The following is a 23471-nucleotide window of genomic DNA, read 5'->3' as shown; positions in this document are numbered from 1 at the left end:
TTTGCGTATTTTTATTGCTGCTGATGATATTCAGCTAGTCCTGTATGTGACACTCTTAAACCTTAGCTCGACTCGTAACTATCCTGGAAGGACACCAGGCTTTACAAGAGAAATCATAACTGCTGCATAAAACACCAAACACCCAATTCTGCAAGTGCATATTTGTTTCCACTTACTGATATAAATATTTACAGATTTGGGGCCTCAATTTGTTAGTGTAGCTTCTAGTCATAAGAGAATTAGCTACTAGTAGAAAAGCTGCATTTGACCAAACCCTTGATTAATACTTCTTACACCAAATATTTACAGGTAAACGGACTTGTTAAAAATATTCTGATGTTCCATAACATTGTCAACATACAGCAAGTCACTACCATTACTATGAGTCTTAGTTCAGCCCTGCAAAGCATATGACTGGAGGCCACGTGTGGCTCCGGAAGCCATTTGGTCCATCAGATACCAAGAGAGCCTGTTCATTGTGTTGAGCACTGTATAGTCTTGATCTCAAATATGTGTCTTAGAGTATTTCTTAAGAGTTGTTCCCTGTAAACCAGATATAGGTCAGCAGATGTGGCTTGGTATAAAGTGCTAATATCATGAGCCTATATATTTTACCAGTTTCTAGTATCTGAAAAATATGTTGCTCTTTCCCTTTAGATGCCTCTTTGTTGGATTTAGAGACATTTGATGTGCACACTTTATCAGACGCTCTCAAGAGGTATCTCCTGGACCTGCCAAATCCCATCATTCCAGCAGCTGTTTACAGTGACATGATTTCTGCAGCTCAAGGTACGAATATCGAATATTTCAAACATCAAATGAAAAAGCTTTTGTTAGAATTCTGAGTATCCAGTGATTCAGCTGCTGCTTTGTCTCCCACAAAATATGTAGAGAATTCTGCACACCCTAGCAGAATCTCAGAAAAAATACATACATTCACTGATTTTAATGAAAGTTGCTTCAATTCAGATCTAGAGATGTATTATTTACTTCTCTATTTATGCAAACATAATGGAAAATATAAGGGTTAACAGTTCTCTGCCTTTTAAAAAGTAGAATGGCTGTAGAAGAAATGGGGGGGGGAATCAAGGACTTATCTGTATGCAGAAAGCTAATTTTTAACTTTTTATCAGTGCTGACAAAGTAAATGTATTAGAGGTCATGATGTTCTGCAGTACGCTGGGAGTTACAGATTATGAAGTGACAAATACATGCATATAAGATTCATCATCTACACAGTGGTCATTTTCAAGTAAGTGCAGCTTACAGGCTTTCAGCACATGGGCCAAGTATTCTGTTGTATGTCTCAGGACAGGATATTGTTACTGATAACCTTCAAAGTTAGAACAGCACCTGTGAGACTTATCTAGTGCATCTCAGAATTACCCAATCATGTGTGACGCTAAACATAAGACAGACTTCTACCAGTACACTCTGAACACATTGTGGTTTTTACCAAAATGCGTATCTGTTTCCATTTGACTTTTAAATACTTATTCTTTACTTTTCCCTGAGCATTTCACTTTTTTCAGAAGAAGAAAAGAGTCTTACGGCACTAATGAAGGACAGAATTTATTTATTTTTTTTCTGTAAAATTGATGCTTCCAAAGAAGTTATATGCAGTTTCATTTTACTGGTTGAATGTTCCTGTGCTGATATCAAGAGCCTTTTATCTGTTTGCTTGCAGAAGTGCAGAGCTCAGAGGAATATGCTCAGTTGCTGAAGAAACTCATCAGATCTCCAAATATACCTCCACAGTATTGGCTCACACTCCAATATTTGCTCAAACATTTCCTCAGACTTTGTCAAGCCTCCAGCAAAAATCTCTTGAATGCAAGGTCTCTAGCTGAAATTTTCAGCCCTCTGCTTTTCAAATTCCAGATAGCCAGGTATGTGGGACATCTTTATTATATTCTATATTGTAAACATGGGTTAGCTACATACAAAAGTAAGTTGAATAAACTACTTCTCTGACCTTACTTTTGCTGTGCTTTCTGGAGGGAATTTTTATAAATTTTTGCAATGCTTTTTGAGTAATACTAATGTAAACTTTTATACTTTCCCTGGTTCTTATTGTCTAATCCATCTCTTGCAGCTCTGATAATACTGAACACCACATAAAAATCTTAGAGGTTTTAATCACCAGTGAATGGAATGAGAGACAGCCTGTACCAGGTAAAAATTGTTTGTACTTTAAAAAGTTATATACGCTTGTTTTCTTAAATATTAAAAAATTCAACATAAGGACACTAAATGCTCTATTTTTTTTAAATTAAATTAACTTAATGCACAACCGCATAATTACAGAACTGTGTAGAAGTGGTTTATATGTGTGCAGCAATTGTTTTATAGGAAATTTTGCAGTAAAATCATTTAAGAATCCATAGTTTTTATACCCTTAGGACTTCTGCTGCTTTTTCATTAAGCATTGAATAGGAATTTGTGAACTTTTAATACCTGCAAACCAATAGAATGCATATCATTAAGTGTGTAGGAAGGGGGAAATTCTGAAGATCTTACTTATCTCTCACTCTGTAGCCCCAGTCAAATTTTCTTGAAAATACTATATCCCACACAGATCATCTGAATAAATTAGGATTTGACTCTTTGTTTACTTATACATAATTTTTAATACAGACTCTCGAGAGTTTTATTTGTCAATATCAGTAAACAGCGCAGAAAATACTAACACCCTATTCAGGAAAATTAGATGACACTTTTTCTGACTCTATGAGTGTGCATTTAGTTTAGTCAACAAACCCACCTCTAATTTATGCAAAACCCCCAGTTTTTAAATCAAATATTTGGTATGAGCAAAGCAGGGTTGCCAACTGTGTGCAAAGGAAATTGTTAATGCAGGGGACTTTAGGTGGTAGCTTAAAGTAATCCTTTTTACAGCTTATTAGAAAGAATATCCTAACAAAGGCTAGGGCCTGGTGAACAGAGCATCAGGCATGTTGTAGCTCTCCCACCTCTCTATTAAAAGTACAAGGTAAAGTTCATGTCAGTAGGATTTGCAGGGCTGTTTAAGATTTGAAGAGCTAGAACACAGTAGCAGAAAAACAGTAGCAGAAGAACGCATTATTTCTCTTATTTTGAGTAGGAACACAGTATAATTCCCTTCATAAACTAATGAAAATCAATTTTAAATGGCTATGGTTTTTGCTCCTACTACTTGGAAGGATGTTCTAACCTCTCAGGCTATAGTAATTAGGAACCTTTTCCCAGTAATTAGTGTACATTTATTCTCAGCTAGTTTATACCTATTTGTTTTTGTTCAGTTTTCTCAAAATAGTCAAAGCAAGCATTTCTAGCACCACTGTATATTTTTTCTTCCTAACATTTCATAAAAAACGAGAGTCCAAACTTTTAATGCCTACTTGTCTTCTTTAACTAACAGTCAGCAAATAACTGCTTATTGTTAAAGAATGATTTTATCCTTGCCATAAGTTATAAGCCTTAAAAAAGCAAAATACATTACTGAATCATCTAATATTCTAAAGACTGTGATAATAGCACTTTCTGAAATGATATGTTTAAAAACACTTTTGGAAATGTAAGTTTACATAGCTTGAGGCAGTGGTAGAGTGAGGGGATACAGAGGTAGGGTTAAGAAGTGAGAATTTCTGAAGCTGCGCTTAAGAGATCAGTTAGCTGCATTTAGTCATGAGTTGCTTTATACTAGTAAAATATATAAGTGAAAGGTGTTGATGTCAGAACTGCCAATGAGGACAAGGAGTCTAGTCATCCTGAGAGTATCTTAATATCTGTTTCACTGGAGCCCTTGAAATGCAGCTATATCCATCAAACTTATGAACGAATTAATAATTTGTAATGCATTTGGTTGTTCTGAGAGTCTTTCTGGGATTTTTCATGTGATCCATTACAAAAAAAGAACTCCTTCCATGTGTATTTCAAGGTCCACTCTGGACAAGAGAATGTATTTTAGTAGAGCATTTGCACATTTATTAGTATGCTGAAAAAATTAGATGCAGATTTTCAAACTTTATAGCCTATAGTTAACTAGCATCTGCTCTAAGGCCTATAAAGCACTTGAATAGTTTTCAGAAGTTGAGTATTTACAGAATCTTAAATAATTTTTTACAGGATTGGGAATCAAATCTATTTTTCAGCTCCAAAATTAGTCATGTGATTGTCTAAAGTGCTGAGTTTTTATAGTTCTTATAGAAGACTGCGAGACTTGTTTTTCAAAATTATCAGCTCCAAGATTGTCATTTACAGGGGCATGACCTTCCATCAAAAATGTTTTGAGACATTATAATAAAGGAACAATCCTAGAAAAGATAACTTATTTCTCATTAAGTTCATAACTTAACGGGTTTTAAACAGAAAGAATCTTATTTGTTGAAAATAATTTAATGACAACTAAGTGATAACAGGTAAGCTAGTGCTGCCAGGTTTCTTTCCTTCTGATTGTTTTCTCATCGCATCACCCAATAATTATCCTTCTTGCTTCCAAACAGTAGAAAGTATGCAAATAGGACCAACATCCTAAGTTGGACATTTTATGGCTACAGTGATGCTATACACTCCATAGCGCAAAACCAGGAGTTATTGTTAGGCCCTTACTCGATTTTTTTGTTGCACAACTCTGGACTGATTTTTTCCTTGTCACAGTGTTCAATGGGAAACTATGCTTTTTTATGCGTGAATCAGAATACAGTCTAGTCCTGCACAAGAAGTTAAATTACTAAAGTTAAAGTCTGTAGTATGTGAAGACAAAATAATGTTGCAAGACAACTAGGATTATGAAAATGGTTGATGTTTTGAATAATCAGTAATAAGATCCATTTTCTGATTCCTGTCATTCTTTGTAGCTAATCAGTCAAAGACCCAATGGATGATTAGGCTTAGTGGACAAACTAGATGATTTAGCATCCCATTTTAACACTCCAACTTGATAAACAGCCACAGAAACATTAAAGAGTAATGCTGATTTTATAGTCAGAAACAAAGTACACATCTTCAAATATGCCATTTGAAGCAGTAGTATTAGAAGAAAAAAATCCTAATTATAACAGACTATACTTAACAGAATCTCACAGAACAGATTAAAGGTATGATGGTGTGTGTGCTTTTAGAAGTATACATTGAAAATGGGCTATGAGTTCTTTTTAGGCATACAGGGCTGGAAACTTTTTCAGTTCATTTTTGACGATTGTGAAGCAGCAGCAGGCCTCAGAGCCGTGCATGGGACCGTTTGGGGCATGGCCCACCAGCCAGCCAGTGCCCAGGGCCCCTGCCAGGCGGCTGTCGTGCGAGGCCAGTGCTAGCTCACGGCCAGCTGGCAGGTCACACAGGGAGAAGTGGGGAGATGGGTGGTTCGGGGCCGTTTTGGGGGAGAACACAGGGAAATCAGGGTCTTCTTGGGGGAGTGTTGAGGAGTGCAGAGTGGCCCATGGGTATGCGAGGCAAAGGTGTGTGTTATTGCAGGGAAGTAGAGAAGGAGGGGGGAAATGGTGGGTCTGGTGTGGGACTGCAGTGGCAATGCGGAGCCCCTGGGATGGTGGGAAGGAAGGGCTGTGGGGGACAGGAGGAGGTCTTGCAGCCACTGCGGCCACTTCCTATCTCATGGTGACAAAGTGAAGCCTCGATGGCTTGCGCACTAACTCAGGCTGAGCTGCTTCTTCTAGGCTGTCCATCACAGCTTATTCCTCCTTTCCAGGCCTGTAAACAACATTGTAAATAATGGCTCCAGCTGTAAAATACCACAGGTTTTAAGTGCGAAGAGGTAGGACTACTACTCACAGGATCCTAGGTAGAATAAGTGAAGTCATGAGCCTGCCTTATGCTTAACTGGTCACTTGGTGGTGGTTTGGGTGAGAGTCGTAGCAGCACAGCCAAAATGCAGACGCTTTGCTTTTAGCTGAACATAATATAGCAAGCTTGATAGAATAATAACCAAAGCAGGGGAAATGAAAGGCCAGTCCTGTTCCTCCTGAAATCTGCCCCAAAGCCCCCCTTGACTGCACTGGTCCGGATCAGCCGCAGTCCTGGCTTGCAGTGTCTCAGGGGCACAACAGAATATGTAAGAATGCTGTCCCTTATCAGGACTTTTTTTGCATAATTTCATAAGTCTGGCTGGATCGTCAGCCAGCGCTAAGAGGATTTTGTCATGTGCAGAGAACAGTCTGTCAAGGAAGAATTGATTTTGTACAGTGTATTGCGCATCTGCTCCTTACCCGGCAGAGGGCCCCCCTTCTAAGCTAATAAAAATCATGTGCTTTATACCTGATTTAACAGGGAACAAAATACGTTGTTAATAATCTCCAGCCCTAGCAATACTGAATTCTTGGTTTAGATTTTGGCAGTAGTGTATACTTTATGTTTCTCAATACCTAATTAAAAGTATTTGGGGAAACTGAAGTAACATGTATGGCATTGCTAGAAGTTTTTACAGATTAATATTATAAATGTGTGTGAGTGTATGTGTACGTATGTACATATACCTATACATATACATGCACACACACGTGCAAACCTCTCTATACCGATCAGTTCCTTGTCCTGCTTCATGCATCATTTTTAGAAAAAAAAATCCTTTATAGATCAGAAGGACGCTTTGAGTATGACGCAAAAAAGTAGTAGACCCCTGAGTTTCTGCAAATACAAATCTATAGATTTGATGAGCACCACTCAAGGTGGTGAATTCTTAAATTTAAATAAAAGTTAAGATGGGGCAATTGTGTGAAAATGCAGGTGTGTGCACATCAGTACCTTTTTTTGACCAGACATGTGATCCAACTCATTTTTGCACAGGGCACTGAGATCAGAAAGAAAAAAAAAAACCTCAGACTTAGGAACACCCTCAGTAGTTTCAAAAGCTTATCTTTTATCTCTGCGTAGGTATCAGTGCTTTTTAAAATAATAAACAATTAAGTGAACCAGAGTTTGTTTGTCATCATTAGCTGATTTCCTTACAGAATACACTTGTATACTGTGGTCCTATAAACCGAAAAGTGTTATCACCCCTTTTTGCAATTTCCAACGGTAAATAGGAGGCATATCAGTTACTGTCAAAAGTTGGACTTTTCTCCTGTGTACTGTCATTAGTTCAGAAACACAGCTTATGATCTCCGTTTGAAGTAGGTTGTACATTTATGACTATGGTGCTTTAAATGATATGTAGAACTGACAATTGTTTTAGTAGGCAAAGGCTCCTAAAACTAGAAAAGTAAAGAATTGTTATAGGTGAAACTATTCAATCAGCTATAAACCACTGAAAATATACTGCAGATACTTGGGATTTCGTTGTAAGGCACAAGCGGGTTTTGGTAGGTTTGGTATTTTGTACCACAGGATGATTTTGGTAAGTGGAGTGTTTGGGGAGGGAGGTGAAAACTTTGCGATACCCTTCCAGTAACATAAGGGAGTTGCAGCTGACCACCAGGAAGACAGCAGCTACTGGAGGTTCTCACTGCTTCCAACAAGAAGTCAGAAGAAAATATTGATCCGCTTCCTGCCTTTCTCTGAAAGGAACCGTTTGGTCTGCTTCTCCTTTCACTTTTGATTTTTTCCATGTAAGAGTGTAGCTGGTAAGAAAGTTAGCAGGTGTAGGCAGAGGGGAACAGGCTCTTCAGCTGGTGCTTCATTTCTTCAGCAAGTGATACTCCACCAAACACTACAGCAAGGGAATTACGTATGACCTAAAGTGCTCCGTCTCTGTACAGTCCCTTTTCCCACCTGCCTGACCAAGAAATGAAAAGAACAACCCTGAGGTCCTGGAAAACACCATGGATATGGACAGGTGTTTTTTCTAGTGTTTTTGGTTTATCTGAAATGGATGAAATGCCTCACCATTTCGTTTTAAGGGTCTTCAAGCAACACGTGTGTTTGTGACCTCGCATAAGTGCGTAGGAGGTGCTGCTGTGCTTGCAAGCAAGCTGCTTTGCACAGGGCTGTTCTGAGAGGTACAGCTCTTTTCAAGGAAGATTTTGATTCTACTTTTTTTCTGAACTAAGTTAGCCACTTCCTGTATTCGGCTGTTCATAGTGCTTTTCTCGACTTTAATATTGCACTCAGCAGCCAGTTACAGAGTCTATTTTAAGACCTCTTACAATGGTCTTCTCATTTACTGGGCTAAAATGAGAAAGTTCGTCCTGCATTGGCCACTTGTTCGCTGATTGACAACTTTTCCTTTGAATCTGGCTCCCCCTCCCCCACCTGAAATCCCTGGCTCAGCAAATATTTGAACCTGCCCAAGTTAATCATGAAACTGAGATCATTATCTGAGAGAGACGTGCAAGCTACTGAGGGTGGTTTCTTTCTTTTTTTTTTTTTTTTTTTTACAGTACTAAAGTCAGGTTCACTTTTTAATGATGAACCAGAGTAAGCGGATACCTTCTGCACAGTACAGAGCTTTGCGCAGTTGAGAACAGAGAGAAGGCTTGGATTTTCTGACTGCATGTTACAGCTTTTTTAGTGATTTTTATGAAGCATTGATTGGAAAGCATAGACTTTTTTTTCAGAATTATTTTTTGCTTAGTTGCTTCAGAGAAACTTCCTAATAAAAAGAGTTTTTTTCTTTTAGAAAGATTTCTGTAAGAGGAAACCACTTAATTTTTCAGGTTATTGGATTGTATTTTCAGGCTGTATTACAAGGGCGAGCAGTTGTGATGCATAATTTACAAAGTAAGTGATTTTGAATTTCTATGTGCTTTCTTCATCACCTTGTGGAAGTACTTTACTGTAACTGATTACCAGGTAGAGATTTCATGGTCTTAAGATATGCGAATGAAAGTCAAGTGCCTCAGTACCTCTCCAAGTTATGCAGAGGCAATGGAAAATCACCTGTCTGTCTCCTGCCTTTTCCTGCCTCAAAGTTGGGTTAGTTTGAGCTGAGCAGTAACCTGATTATACAAGTGTGCGCAGTCCAGAATTTGGCCACCACTGAAACCCTGGAGACTTATTTTTTCTGAAAGCCTTTATTCAATGGAATAAAAAAATCTTACTGATCCCTTGTTAAATTTAAATTCAGCAATATAGTCTTTGTCGGAAATCTTTTATAACCTAATTTAAGTAATTACTTTGGCAACTCAAGTGTTTGGGTAGCAGGTGGGCTAAACCTTCAAGTTCAGTGTTTGGACTTGTGTCTGGGATGGTCGTAAGTATCTTATTACACTTTGGAAATGGAAGGAATCTTTGGAACATGTCTACCTAAACAGGGAAGAGAAAATGAATTTAAACTTAACATATAAGCAAACTAGCATGTATTTTTTTGTTACTGTTGGTACTCCAGCCATGTTCTTACATGTTGATGCTTGTCTAAAGTGGGTGAGCTAGTGAGGGGCACAGAGGGAGGGTAGATATGTGTAAAATATTTGGGAAGGGTATAAATTGTGTTAATTTTTAATGAGTATTTGTGAGATAGAGCACATTTCAGCTGCACCAGGATTTCTTATGATGTAGGCGCTGATAGTTGCTACAGTTACTTTTTGTTGTGGTTATTTTTGGTATCTGGTTTTCTGCCCCCATAGATTATAGTGAATATAAAGCATTCAGATTGCTCTACATAGCATTCTGCTCTGGAATTGGTAGTATGTTCTGCACAGGTTTCTTCCAAGAGGTCTGAGAGTCACAGTCAATGATGGGGGGGAGTTAAGAAGGAATATTTCTAAATAGTAGGAGGATACCGATGAGATAAAGTCAAGTTAGGAAGAAGACACTGACAAGGACTCTTGCTTTTAAAAACAACGTGATAAATATCTCAATGAGAATAGGGTAGAGAAACAGTGTGAAAAGGCAGACTAAACCTTATTGTATCCTAACAGACTGGCTTTTTATGTTCAGCAAAATTATTATTCAAGATCTTTCTCAGTTCTGACTTTCTTCCGTGGTTTAGGAAAGTCTCGGTGACATCCTGAATGCAAGATTACAATATTTAATTTTTAGATTTCAAAATTAGTTACTCCAGATGATTACTATTGTATTGCATTACAAAATGATACAGATAAAAAAGATGTCTCTGTAATAAGTACATTTTATATAGTAATAGCAAATGTGTCAGACCTTTGTGTCCATAAAATTACAGAAATTTGTAAAATTTAAAAATATAATTAGCGTTTTACTATGTGGATATATGTATATGCATATACGTGTATGTATGTATATAATAGATATATACACACACACGGAGCCATGCTCTAATTCCCTTTCCCATCTTTGTATGTGTGCAGTAGGTGCACATGCTTATTAAAGCCTTCTGAATGGTAAACTTCATGCATCTGAGGAGGATAGTGAAACTGAGAAGTGACCTACCTATCTATAAACGGAGCTCCACTGCGTGTGCGTGTGCATGTGCTGTGTGCGCGCGTGTGTGGAAGTACGTGCTGCAGCATATCAGCCTTTTGTCATCCTGCCAGGATTGGACTGTACCATGCAGCAGAGAGTCAGGAAGATGAAATGGAGACGTGCGTGAGGGGAGCCCGCTCAGCTTTCTGCTTGTAATACCAGCTTTATCTTGCAGTTCTGCTAAATGTAGATTCTTTCTGAAACCGAAATTGTTTTAAGATTAATGTAGAACAAAATGATGAAACAGGAGTGGTCTGGTGACATTATTTTGACATGATTGGCTGAGGATTATGATGTAATAGGTTACAGTGCAGCCCCTTATAGGTTTTAAAATGAATTCCAAGACACCATTACAAAGAGAGCCTGACTCTTTTCTTATATCTGAGCTTACTCAGTGAAACTCATACAAATGTACAATACTGTTTGGAATATGGAAGAACTGGATATAGACTATCCTAAGACAGATATAAATTGTGGCACAGACTTGATGTTTTACATAGAAATGGATCCACCAGGTAAAGCTGCAGTCTTATTACAGAAGACTAATTCATTTTGGTCTTTACGATAGCTGCTGAAAAATCCTTAGTGGATATTTAAGATTTATTTACTTTGTCATTGATACAAATAGTTTTCCTTTTTCCTTTTTTTTTTTCATAGATTAGAATTAAATTGTATTTTAGTGCATGGTTATAGTAATTAGAATCATAACCTGTAGAAATACCTGTCTGCTTACTTAATTGAATTTTTCCTGAATTGACCTGTTTCTGCTTTGATTTTATTCTGTCATATGTAGCTCTAGCTCTGCTATTATATTCTAAAAATGTTGCATTTCTTTTATTATTGTGATTTTTGCTATCTCTGCACCACATTGTGGCTAAAAAGAGATACTGTAATAACACTTGTATTTCCTGAAACAGTGATTACAAATCATTGTTTTGGATTGTTTTAGGAAAAACAGATTTTAAAATGTAACCGTATTAATTGAATTCCTGATATCACATCATTTTATCATGTGGTATTAAAACAATTAAGCTGTCTTGTCATTCATTGCAATTATAAAAACATTCTCTTTTGTAGCCGGTCATGTTATACATAGAGGCAGGTTCGTAAGGAATGTTATACTTACTAGAGAACTAAAAGAGCTGGGTTGTTTTTTAATCCTGATTGCAATGTAGTCCCCCTTGCTAGTAAGTCAGGAGTGCTGCAGTATCTTCTCTGGCACCCACTGGTATACGTATGCAGCTTTGACATTGAGAAAAGGGGATGTGGTTTTTAATCAGTCCTGGCATTTGGAACACAATTTATTCTGTAGAATGCTAAGATTAACACAAGGGATATATGGGTCACAGATGGGTTTCTTAAAGTGGTTTTCAGCAAATCGTTGCACAAAATGCTGAGTATCAGAGAAACCAAATTCTTCTTAAAACATACAGTACTGCTGTGGGTTTGCATTTTTTATTACCTAGCTGCTAGGTGAGAAAATAGCAACATTCCTCTAAGATCATTGCGTAGGAGGAAAAAAAGAAATTTTACATGTTTTGCTATTTATATACACCTGAAGACAGTGGAAGGAGGTAAAAACAAACTTCAGATTTTTTTTTTCCAAATGCTTTCTTGACTCGGGGGGTGGTATGGTGTTGTTTTGCTTAAAATATGTTATTGCAAGAATAACATTTTTTGAAATAGTACATCTTTCTTGTTGAATTTTATTGTTTTCAGTAAAATATCTTGATTCTTCTATCACCTTTTAAAGACTGTTAGTAATGGAAAGCTATATTTTATAACCATTCATTTTTTCTCATTCATGTACGAAGGTATAATTTCAAGGTATATATGGTCAGGTTTTCAATGAGTTATAATCAACTTTTTCTCCTTTCATCTGCAGCACTGCCTCCCAAGCCACCAAAACCTAATACTGTAACTAACAACGGTATGAATAACAACATGTCATTACAAGATGCTGAATGGTACTGGGGAGATATCTCAAGGTAAATCAGCTAAAGATGTATATTTCCTATATTTCCTTTATACTCTTGCTATGTTATTTTATATATGTGTATTCTGTTTAAGTATAGAAAAATTATAGTTCTAAGAGCCAGTTTTATGATATTTTCCAACACAAACGTATCACAGTTGATTTTGTTCCAAACATGACTAAAAAGTTACTGGCAGTCAGTTAGAATGTAATATGTAAAATGATTTGGTGCTTGTTGTATTATTTTAAGACAGCTACGTGAAATGCTAGCATGAGAGGACAACACCAAGAAATAAGTATTTTCTTCTTTTCTTTCATCGAGAACCTCAGCTTCAGGCACAATAGTTAATAAATGAGACTAACAAATGCCATATATTAGCAACATTTTAAACTGTACTATATATAGGTACATTAGACCAGCACTGGCTTCTCCAATTGCTCAGGCTTGTATGAACAAGCAGAAAGACCTTTGCATTAATATTATTTTGTTCCAGCAGTAAGAGGATATTGAAGATACCATTTTTATATTCCATTTGTTCCCTAGCAATATTAAATAAGCTATTAAATAACTGTGTTTGTTTGTATGGAGATTGAGAAGGCTCTTAAAAAAACCCAATTATTTTAAAACAAAAAAAATGAGAGCATAGTGAGAGAAGAAATGAGTGAGAAGTAGCTGAAATGATTGGTTACTTTTGCTTTCATTTTAGAGAAGAAGTAAATGAGAAGCTTCGAGACACTGCTGATGGTACCTTTCTGGTACGAGATGCTTCAACCAAAATGCATGGGGACTACACCCTTACACTAAGGTAAGATAGTTATGCCAGGTCTATAATACTTGGCAGTATACATGCAATACTGAATTTAAAATACCACATTCTTTAGGCAATAGTATTTGAATTATGCCTGACTTTTCAACAAACTTTATTTGCAGGAAAGGAGGAAATAACAAATTAATCAAAATATTTCACCGAGATGGGAAATACGGCTTTTCTGACCCATTAACTTTCAACTCTGTGGTCGAGCTAATTAACCACTACCGGAATGAATCCCTAGCCCAGTATAATCCTAAACTGGACGTAAAATTACTGTATCCAGTATCTAAGTACCAGCAGGTAATTTGGTTTATTTTCTTTGTGCTCCACTTAAATACAGAGAAATTATTACAGCCTGAGGAGTCACTGATTATAAAGAACCTCACGTCTGTTAATATTTGAAAAAATAAAGTGGATATAAAGCTAGATTTTTTTTAAAAAAAACAACCCCACAAATTGCAAATAAATAATTAAAGCTTTAAATATTGTAGATACATCATTAAGAGATACTTATTATGTTAATAAATATCCCACTCATTAACAACGAAATATATAATTTTCAGTACAAAGCTGCACATTTGCAATGCAAAATTGTTTTTTGTCATTAATTTTATTTCTAATTTGCATATTAAATGCATAGAGTATATGATATCTCCATATTGATAAGAGAGATACCACATTTTCCAGGTAAAATATTTGGGCATTTTTAAACAGTTTTATCCTGAAAATCTGTGCAGTGCAGTGTTTCTTTACTGAATATATTTCCTTTTTCTCATCCTCCCAGGATCAAGTAGTAAAAGAGGATAGTATTGAAGCAGTGGGAAAGAAATTACATGAATATAATACCCAGTTCCAAGAAAAAAGCCGAGAATATGACAGACTCTATGAAGACTATACAAGAACATCTCAGGTGAGCTACGTTTGAAACCAGACAGAGAGTGGAGGTCTTCTTCTGTGGTTTTAGAAGAATATTACTATAAATTTATACTGCCATCTTTGATAGCTGCCTTCTTCTCCTCCCTTCCTCCACCACTACCATCGCCTAAAAGAGGAAACGTGCTTGATGTGCTTGCTCAGTATAATGGAATTGCTTACTCATGTTTGAACCATCACCACCTGCAACCTAACCCCGTGGTTAAGTCTGACACCTGCATCTAAAGCAAGCTCAGAACTCCCTTGATTTAGCAACACTTCTGCACGCTGATCTCATCAGGTCAAGCTCAGGTTTTCAAGACATATCTGCAAGGGAACATTGTATTTTATTATCAGTTTTTGAAGGGGCTGGTTTCATCTACACAGAGCAGAGAGATGACGTGTAGATACAGTGCAGGGTTGAAAAGCTGCCTCTATGCTTCTTTCTGCTTAACCAATAATTAACCGGGTCTTGAAGTGCCAATGGAATTAGTGCTGTTCTACAGCCTCAGGATCAAGACGGCTTCCTACAATATACAGGAAATATGCCTGAAAATAACTGAAGCAAGGTGGAGGTATGCAGGCAACCTGAAAGTTGACTTAAAGACTTAGGTATCATCTAGCTATGTAGGGGCAGGAGGATGGGCTAGATGAATTCTTGAGATCTGTCCAGCGCTACATCTTATAATTCTATTTTAGAAATGCAGCTATACTTCTAAGGACATTAGTTGGTGCAGAGGGCAAAGTGCAGTGCCATAAGCCTCCAATCCTCACAAATAAAACTTATTTATACAAAACAAATATTGAAGCTAGGCCTTTGTCTAGCAGTTTGCCTTTCTTGGAAAGCTTCATCATGTTAGCAGTTTGCACAGGCCTGTTTTCTCTGTTTTGTAAGGCTCTGCAGACAGAAAGCATTCTTGGTAAAGGAATTGAAGCCATTCTGTTACAACATACTGAAGTCTTTCTGTGATACAGGCCAATAAATCATCCCTTCTGTTTGATAAGAAGTGTAATAACAATTATTTTATTTTCAGGAAATTCAAATGAAAAGAACAGCTATTGAAGCATTTAATGAAACAATAAAAATATTCGAAGAGCAGTGCCAGACACAAGAAAGATACAGTAAGGAATACATTGAAAAATTTAAACGTGAAGGAAATGAGAAGGAAATACAAAGGTCAGTATTTGTATTTGCACTTCAAATTGTATGTTTTTGAGGAAAGGAACAATGCCAAGTACAGATCTACCTAAAACTAAAGCACTTTGGCAAGTTTCCAGTTGTTCAGTTGTAAGCTAAGCAAGCCTTAGCTAGGGTAGATGTGAGTTTGCAAAATGTGCACCTACATCTGTTCTCTTAAACATCTACGTGAGAAAATGGCAGATAAAGTTGTGAATAAGACCTCATGATAATATAACCTACCAAATTATTCCATTCAGAATTATGCACAACTATGAAAAATTGAAGTCTCGAATAAGTGAAATTGTGGACAGCCGACGCAGATTAGAAGAGGATTTAAAGAAGCAAGCAGCTGAATATAGAGAGATAGACAAGCGTATGAACAGCATTAAGCCAGACCTCATACAGCTGAGGAAGACAAGAGACCAGTATTTGATGTAAGTACCATTATGAATTAATAAAACTATCTTTTAAAGTTTGTTTTTATTGGCATCCAGCTTCTCTGAATAACAATTATTTTTGTTTGTAATTTTTGTCCAGGTGGCTGACTCAAAAAGGTGTTCGGCAGAAGAAGCTAAATGAATGGCTGGGCAATGAAAATACAGAAGAGTGAGTATTAAAAGATTTAAATATTCCTGGTATTTCAATTCATCTTACACAATAATGAGACAAAGCATATTTAATTCCAGGACCACAAAGAGGAAATCTCAAGGCTAGGCATCCAGTAACAGTGTACACTGTTAACACATGGCAGCCTACATAATGCAAGTATTAGAAAGGACTCTATCTCACCCCATAGTGTTATCATTCAGAGAGCTGCATAATCAGGTCACTACAGCAAAGCCCTGGAACCTAACCAGTGTCTTTATTCTTACCAGTAAAGTGAAGATCATAAGGTGTTAGTATCTTGGAGGGGTGTTACGTGGATGGATAAATGTTCAGAAGGTCTCAGGCACAGGCAGGCTCTTTCCAAAGTTCAAGTGTTGGTATCATGGAGCCATCCAGTATAGTGGTATCAGAGTACTATATCACAGTGATAGCAGAGATGATAAAATTTGTATGTTGAAGAGTGGTTCTTCTCTGGTTTGTGGTGTAGTTAATTTTTCTGAGAAGTAGGAGCAGGATAGTATTCTGTCATTTGAGCAATTCAGCTTCATTTATGTTTTTGACTTGGACTTGGCCACTGCATAGGTATCACTTAATTCCTGAGCAAAAAGCAAAAGGCACCCAGTTGATCAGAATGTAGACCAAATGTAACCAAATGCAAACCATAAAATAATATCAAAAGTGACTTGAATTCACAGTTTAAAATACTAAAGAGAGAAGAAATGAACAAATATAAAAAAACAGAATGGTCTGAGTAAAAATCCATATCAACATTATCACCTATGTAGCTTCCTGTGCATACTTTTTACACTGTCTGGCTGAGTGACATATAGCAAAAACACCAGATTGACAATGACTGTTCTGTGGATTTGCATTCTGGCCTTGTCCACATTAGTAGTACATTTTAATTTGGTTTGGTTTACTGAGTCTCCTACTGTTATCCTGGAAATTGTGCCTTTCTGCTGTGGCTGCATTGGTAGAAGCAAGGTTATAAAAATGGCACAGACATTTTGAAGTCATGTTATTCACCCAGTCCTAGCACAGATCAAAGATAATATAATGGAGAATATGTAGCCACCTGTTTCCACTTGGTACTTCCATCAGTTAACCACTAGACAGAAAGAATAATTTAGCATTGCATCAAACTAGTAAGTGAATCTGTTTAAAGAAAATCTTTCTTTTCTTTTAAGTCTGTGACTGTCCTTGCCAGTGAATCTGATATATACTCAGGTTTCTGCTGACAAATTAAACTTTTGGAATTTGACTGTTTTCTAACATTATAAAGCAGAAAAAATCAGTATAGGGAGCAGCAGTAGAAAATAGCAATCCCTTTCTTTAGGTGCTGGTTGAAGACAGAGCCACTGCTGAACACATTTGAATATCTTGCAGGACAAAGGGGTGTGATGGGATAAGGGAGCTAGATGGAGTGTCATATGAAACAAAAGAACCCCCTCCTCTTTCTGAAAAATTGAATTCTGTGCGAGATTGCTGATTTCTGTAGACTTTTGAGAATCTTCAGAAATACAGAACTATGGATGAGTGGGAAGTCACGTTTTCTTAGAGGAACAAAAACTGATTAAATACCAGTTACAGAGAGAATACATGTATTTGCCAAACACACGCTGATTACAAACTGAATGGGAGAGGAAGGGCGCACCAGTATAGGCTACTGGACAAGTAGAGAGTCCTGGAGCTGCAGGATGTCAGTGCTGTCCACACAATCAATCTGGATACATCTTCTTTCATGGTGATCTTTAGCTTGGAGGGGTCTATTCAACTTTGAATTATCTTTATAGTTGGAGGCTGTTTTGGAAGAGAAAACTCTATATCATATACTCTTCTCATAATCTGGTTATAAGGAGAGAGACCACTCTATTATTTCACCCTTCCCATGTAGCCATCTCCCCTATGAGTAATTAATCTGTCTACCTGTAGCTGCTCATAGCTTTCCCAAGCAGCAGCTGTAGTCAATATACTGCATTATTTTTCACTGCTGACCAAGTATTCTGATTTGAAAATGAAGCTGACTTGGAAGGAATTGATTTCACTGGGCTTGCTACTTACCAAAACAGTGAGCAACAGTAGAAGTACCAAAGTGCTTATAGCAGATTCTGAAAGATAAAACAGCATCCTTTTATTTCTTTTTTCAGATTTACACAAGTATTTTTAAAAGAATCAAGGACCAGAGCTTACATTTTATTTTTACTCAGCAGTTGAAATGTTGCAGTATTACACGATTTACATCCCTGGTTTTACCAGGGAGGCATCCTACTAGCCATTGACTTACTTTTGTTCAAGTAGTGTGAAGGAGGAAGTAGTTTGCTCTTGGTTTTTGCTCTGTAACATGTTTCATACATGTATTTTGTCATATTTCAACAGCCAATACTCTATGGTAGAAGATGATGAGGACTTGCCCCATCATGATGAGAGAACATGGAATGTGGGAAATATCAATAGAAGCCAAGCTGAAAATCTGCTGCGGGGAAAGCGAGATGGAACATTCCTTGTCCGAGAGAGCAGCAAACAAGGCTGCTATGCTTGCTCTGTTGTGTATGTACCCTAATTTGTGAATGATGCAATCATCGTTTGAGGCCTACCTTGAGTGATGTGTACTTGAAATGCATGTATCCCATTGTATCTCTGGGCTTAGAAGCAGACTACCAAGCCCTGAGGCCAACCATTCTTGTTGCTGCGCCTCCTCCCTTTCCTGTATAGCTCAAACCTGTGGCACTCCCACAGATAAGCCTCATGGAGAAGAAGGGAAATTAGAGCATGGAATGTCTCCTTTATGTGCAGCTGTAGCATCCTGCCTGCCTACTGCCTTCCAAAGCTAACACAACATCTGGGAATTTTGGTTAAACCTAGACTTTTACTATTATGCCCATATAGAAGACAGGAATTCTACTTAGTGACTAGCACTGGAGGATTTTTTGCCAATACCTTATTTTCTAGCTAAACTTTACTGTACTGTCAAACTAAAAACTGCTTTTTGTTTTCCTTTTTAGGGTGGATGGAGAAGTAAAGCACTGTGTGATAAACAAAACACCTACTGGGTATGGATTTGCAGAGCCATATAACTTGTACAACTCGCTCAAAGAACTGGTGCTACATTATCAACACACATCACTTGTGCAGCACAATGACTCTCTCAATGTCACACTAGCCTACCCAGTATATGCACAGCAGAGGCGATGAAGATCTTAACACTCTGGGCTGTTTGGTTTTTTTTCTAAAGAAAAGATTTGACAACATCGAGGCCTCTGGAGAGAGAAGGCTCCTTTCAGCCTTACTCAAGAATTTGAGCTGCAGTATCAAAGCTATCTGTCTTCAGATGGGACTAGAGCTTTTCTTCACAACTGCAGTGGGAGAGATCACAGTATTAAGCTGTGAACGTATGTTTCTAATCTGAAGTGCTTTTTTTTTAATTAAGAAAAGAAAAACACCAGAGAGAGAAATCCTAACCTGATCTCCCTGCAGGGACATAGAGGCCTTTAACCATGGTGCTTGTTTACGACCACTTCTGAAGCTTTACCAGCTAGAACGTTGGATTCTGCAGACCCCAGGTGTAAGAGGTCTTTGTGATCCGGTTATCGGAATTTCTTGGTCATGACCTGGTTTGGAAATGGTGTTGCTGCACTCAGTGGATCCAGACACACAGCATTGTGGATTTTTTGGATTCCGGTGAAAGATATGTAGCAGAATGGCACTTTCATTTATAAGGGACACTTTAAAAGGACTTCAGTTACAGTATGTTGTTCAGAGGAATTGTAATAGCAAAGTGCCAGGAAGTGTTTTGTTTAGACATTTAAAAATCCTGTTTTAAGAATATATTTAAGACTGAAGAAAACAGGACTTTCAATGGCATACAGTATATAATAATGTAAATAGTATTGGATGACTAACTATCATTGATGGAAACTATCAATACCAAACTGCTTCTCTTTTCCCTTTTCTGTTTGCTGAAAGCTGAATCCTTAGACCATGCTATGCAATACTGAATTTTCTGTAGGCTTTAGTCTTGTCTCACGCGTATCTACAGGTTAAGCTTGTTTTTCTTTCTTCTTTCCTTGCCTTCTTTTTCTTTCTTTCTTTCTTTTGCCTGAGAATATTTTTCCTGATGATAATTTTTTGTTATTGATTTTGTTGGTTGTTTGTTTTTTTAAAAAGAAATGTACAGGAAGCCAGCAAGAGTTGGCTTCAGAATTAAAACTATGAAATATTTTACAGTTTTCTTTGTATAGAATATTGAGCTACTAGCTCAAAGTTTAAAAAGTTCATAATTTTTTTTGACTAAATATTTTGTTGGGCAGTGCCTGATAAGCTTCAAAGCTGCTTTATTCAATAAAAGTATATGAACATTACAAATTATCATTGAGTCCAACAATATTGTTTCAGAGATATCTTTAGAATATGGTACCGTGCTATGTTTGCTTCATGAAGCATTTTGAACTTCTGTCTTGATTGTCTTTGTATTTGGAAGAAGAAAAGTTGTATATCCTTTTCTGATAGTGACTGCAGAAAAAAACAAAGGAAAATTTGGCTATGAGGAGAGATAGTTTGAATTTCAGAATGAATCCACTCTTCATAGTAAATAAATGACATCTTGACCTACTGTGGCAGAATTTTTGTTAGCATGTCAAGTTATTTTCATTTCATATGAAGGAAGTTTCTCTAAAGTGTTGCCTAGGATTGTTTTTTGTATTAGTGTCGTGAAAAAAGCTCTCACCTTTGCTCAGAACAATTGGATACAACATAGAGCTAATTAAGATTGGAAAACCTTTGTTTGAAAAATATCATCAGGCTGTCATAATTAACATTTTGGATTTATTTTCATAAGCTTATGGACTGAGGCAATATCAAAGTGAACACTTTTACAATTCAGCACCAAAGACTTACAGAATTGTGGCTCCGTTAAAGGAAACAAATATATGAATCCCACTAACACAAACTTATTAGGAATTCTGGGGCTGTTCACTGTGGGTGGCTTGAAATGATTATTAATTTCCCTAACCACACTGGGTAAATTCGCACATTGAAAGCTGATAAAGTAATGGTGTTCAGAGAAATCTTGGAAAAGTTTTGACTAAGTGAAGATAAGAGTATATTCTTCCCTTGAGATGCAAGGGGAAAACCCATTACTATTAAAGGCAGTTGCATACGCAATCAAAAGAGTAAGACCCATGGAGTTCTCTCATAATAGCTCTGTTCTAGAAATATATGTGCTAAGACAAAGTATGCAGTACTTATTAAGCTATTGGAAATAATAGGAAATTTGCCAGTCACCAGTAGTTTTTTTATTATCTCTTAATTTTTACATTATCCCTTCATTTCTGATGCTGTAAGGCTTTTGTTTTTATTTGGATTTTGTGCTTTTTTTGGTGGGTTGTTCTTGCTTTCCTGTAGATGTATTTTCTTACTGAAACTTATATCAGGAAACAAGGTTCAATCAACATTAATATATCAAGGTAGTCATCACTTAAAAAATTATTCTGAATGTTTTTTTCTGGATAGAATTTTAGTCTTCATCTCTTCCCTTCCTCATTCTTCCCCAGTCAGGTCTCTCAGATGGGACCATGTGAATTTGATTTTCTAGTAACTGTCCTTTACTATTAAAAGCATCAACAGTTATGCTAGCATAACAGTCATACTATTGGGCTTTAAGTTACAAATTAGTTCAATATACAACAATTTAACACTTGTAGCAGTCCAAAATACTCTTCCTACATATATTAATTTTTGAAATTTTGAGTGTAAAATTCTACTTTTTTTCTCTATAAGAAAATTGTATGTAACCAGAATTGATGTTTCACTTAATATTTCTCAAGAAATTTTATAGTAGTTTTGGATCTAATTTGGATCTAATTTTCCTCATAGTAAGAAAATCTCTGCTATGTCAGTGGGCCATATTCTTAGCATGCCCAGCCCCTTATGGGATGCCATTTGTTCCTCTGTCGTGCCATACTACGTCACTCCATCTGTGGTTGTAGCAGAGAAAAACTGGTGCTTATGCAGATTTGGCACTTGCTTTTCTTCCATAAGCAACAGTGAGTCAAGCACTGTCTTGTGAGAATTAGTGCTTAGGGCTTCTTAAGGAGAAGTCCTGCCTACGCAGGGTCCGTGCAATGCACAAGGATCACTTAGACCCTCAGAGTGGGCATGCGAGGGAGTTCTGTAGTGTCCAGGCATTGGGTGGCCTCTGCATTTCCCTTCCTCCACAACACATGGCACTGCATCCTGCCAAAGGCCCTGTCCACTGCAGAGTTTTTTTCCTTAATATACCGTATTGCTCACTCCAGTTTTGATTTGATCTAAAACAAACTATTTATCTGGGAAAAAAAATATGTGAATATAACTGAAGAAACATGGTGCTTTTCTGTATTTCTATTGATACATAGTGTTTCCATCTAATATGATTCAGGGGTGGGATTTGGTTCAGTTTGTTTTTTTGGTTTGGGGATTTTTTTGTTTTATTTTAAATCCCTGAGTTACGCTGTACTGCAGCAGCGCTTTCACAAAGCTTTTGAAAGGTATGACGCATAGCACAGAGAACCTAGCACTCCCAAGCAATATGAGGAAAAATCATGCGAGTTTTTGATTTCTTTAATTTGAAATTTGGATTTGAGGGTTTGGGGGTGTGCATGGTTGTGTGCATATGCACACACACATGCGGTGTGTATGTATGAACTGATCCTAATATAGGCCCATTTGCACCAAACATAATCTTTTTGCTGACTTCAGTAAGTGACATCATTAACTTTGTTTACACACATACACACTAGATCTTAGTGGCTGCAGCATGTTTCCAAATACAGTTAAAAGGCTAAGTTTCTGTGGTTTTTTTTCTTTTTAAAGCTTTTCTGTATGGTTCACTTATCTAAGAAATCTTGTCAAACAATTTGTAAAACCAAATCTTCAAATTTTCTATTTGGTGTCAACTGTTCTGTAGTAAAGAAATGGCTTTGTCTTGTAATTGGCAATGAAATAATAATGCTTGGGAAAACCTTCAGATGCTTCTAATGGGGAAAACTTCTGCCGATTTTCACACAGTGCTTTTGCTATGCATGGTATTAAGTTGGGAAAGTGAATCCTGATATTATTTTTTTCAGGGTCACTTTAGAAATGGGCAGCTCAAAGCACAATGCCTCCCATGGGACAAGGTTCCAAAATGCAACGTTTTATGTAGAATAATCATGTATTTACTGCAGTAGAAGACTAAACTGGGCTGTGTGAATTGGTAACGCTATATTGCACTTGTCCTGATGAGACTGCATTAGCTGCCCAAGATGCTGCTATTTTATTTTTATTCTTGTTTTAAAAATAAAGCTCTGTTCTGTTAAATGTGTTTAAAACATTAAGATTACTTTGTTTCAAAATGGTCTTTGAGGAGGTGGAGGGTAAGGTGGGTTGTAAATTGCCTTTACAAGGCAACAATGAAAACTTGCCTCCTTGAAATTTTGTTCAAGCTATAGAAATGATGGAGCTGTGTCTTGGTTTTAAGTTGCTTTAAAAATTGTACTAAGTCTTCAAGCAGAATAAAGGTTGTTTTGAAACTGCATTTCAGTTGTTGAGGCTTCAGTAAGAACTGAAACATTTATTCAACAGACTCCTTTGCTGACTCTTCCTATATATATATGCCCTACTTTAAAAATGAGACCCAAATGCCCATATTAGAGGGAAC

General features: G+C 37.0%; 1 protein-coding gene across 2 annotated transcripts in view; it reads left to right on the top strand.

The window, feature by feature from the left end:
• Window positions 1–23348, top strand: part of PIK3R1 (phosphoinositide-3-kinase regulatory subunit 1) — a 61849-nt gene extending 38501 nt beyond the window's left edge. For both annotated transcript variants that reach the window (XM_064500135.1, XM_064500136.1), the window contains 12 exons: window positions 658–789; window positions 1688–1889; window positions 2096–2175; window positions 12197–12299; window positions 12994–13092; window positions 13218–13398; window positions 13883–14008; window positions 15045–15187; window positions 15448–15624; window positions 15728–15796; window positions 18173–18343; window positions 18799–23348. In XM_064500135.1, coding sequence (XP_064356205.1) covers window positions 658–789; window positions 1688–1889; window positions 2096–2175; window positions 12197–12299; window positions 12994–13092; window positions 13218–13398; window positions 13883–14008; window positions 15045–15187; window positions 15448–15624; window positions 15728–15796; window positions 18173–18343; window positions 18799–18988 — 1673 coding nt within the window. In that variant the 3' untranslated portion in view covers window positions 18989–23348. The remainder of the gene's footprint in view (window positions 1–657; window positions 790–1687; window positions 1890–2095; window positions 2176–12196; window positions 12300–12993; window positions 13093–13217; window positions 13399–13882; window positions 14009–15044; window positions 15188–15447; window positions 15625–15727; window positions 15797–18172; window positions 18344–18798) is intronic.
• The last annotated feature ends 123 nt before the right edge of the window (window positions 23349–23471 follow it).

This window comes from Dromaius novaehollandiae, chromosome W (assembly GCF_036370855.1).
Source record: "Dromaius novaehollandiae isolate bDroNov1 chromosome W, bDroNov1.hap1, whole genome shotgun sequence".
In the NCBI taxonomy this organism is placed as follows: Eukaryota; Metazoa; Chordata; class Aves; order Casuariiformes; family Dromaiidae; genus Dromaius; species Dromaius novaehollandiae.
Note: the sequence above shows the minus strand (reverse complement) of the source record. Positions and strands in the feature narration are given on the sequence as shown.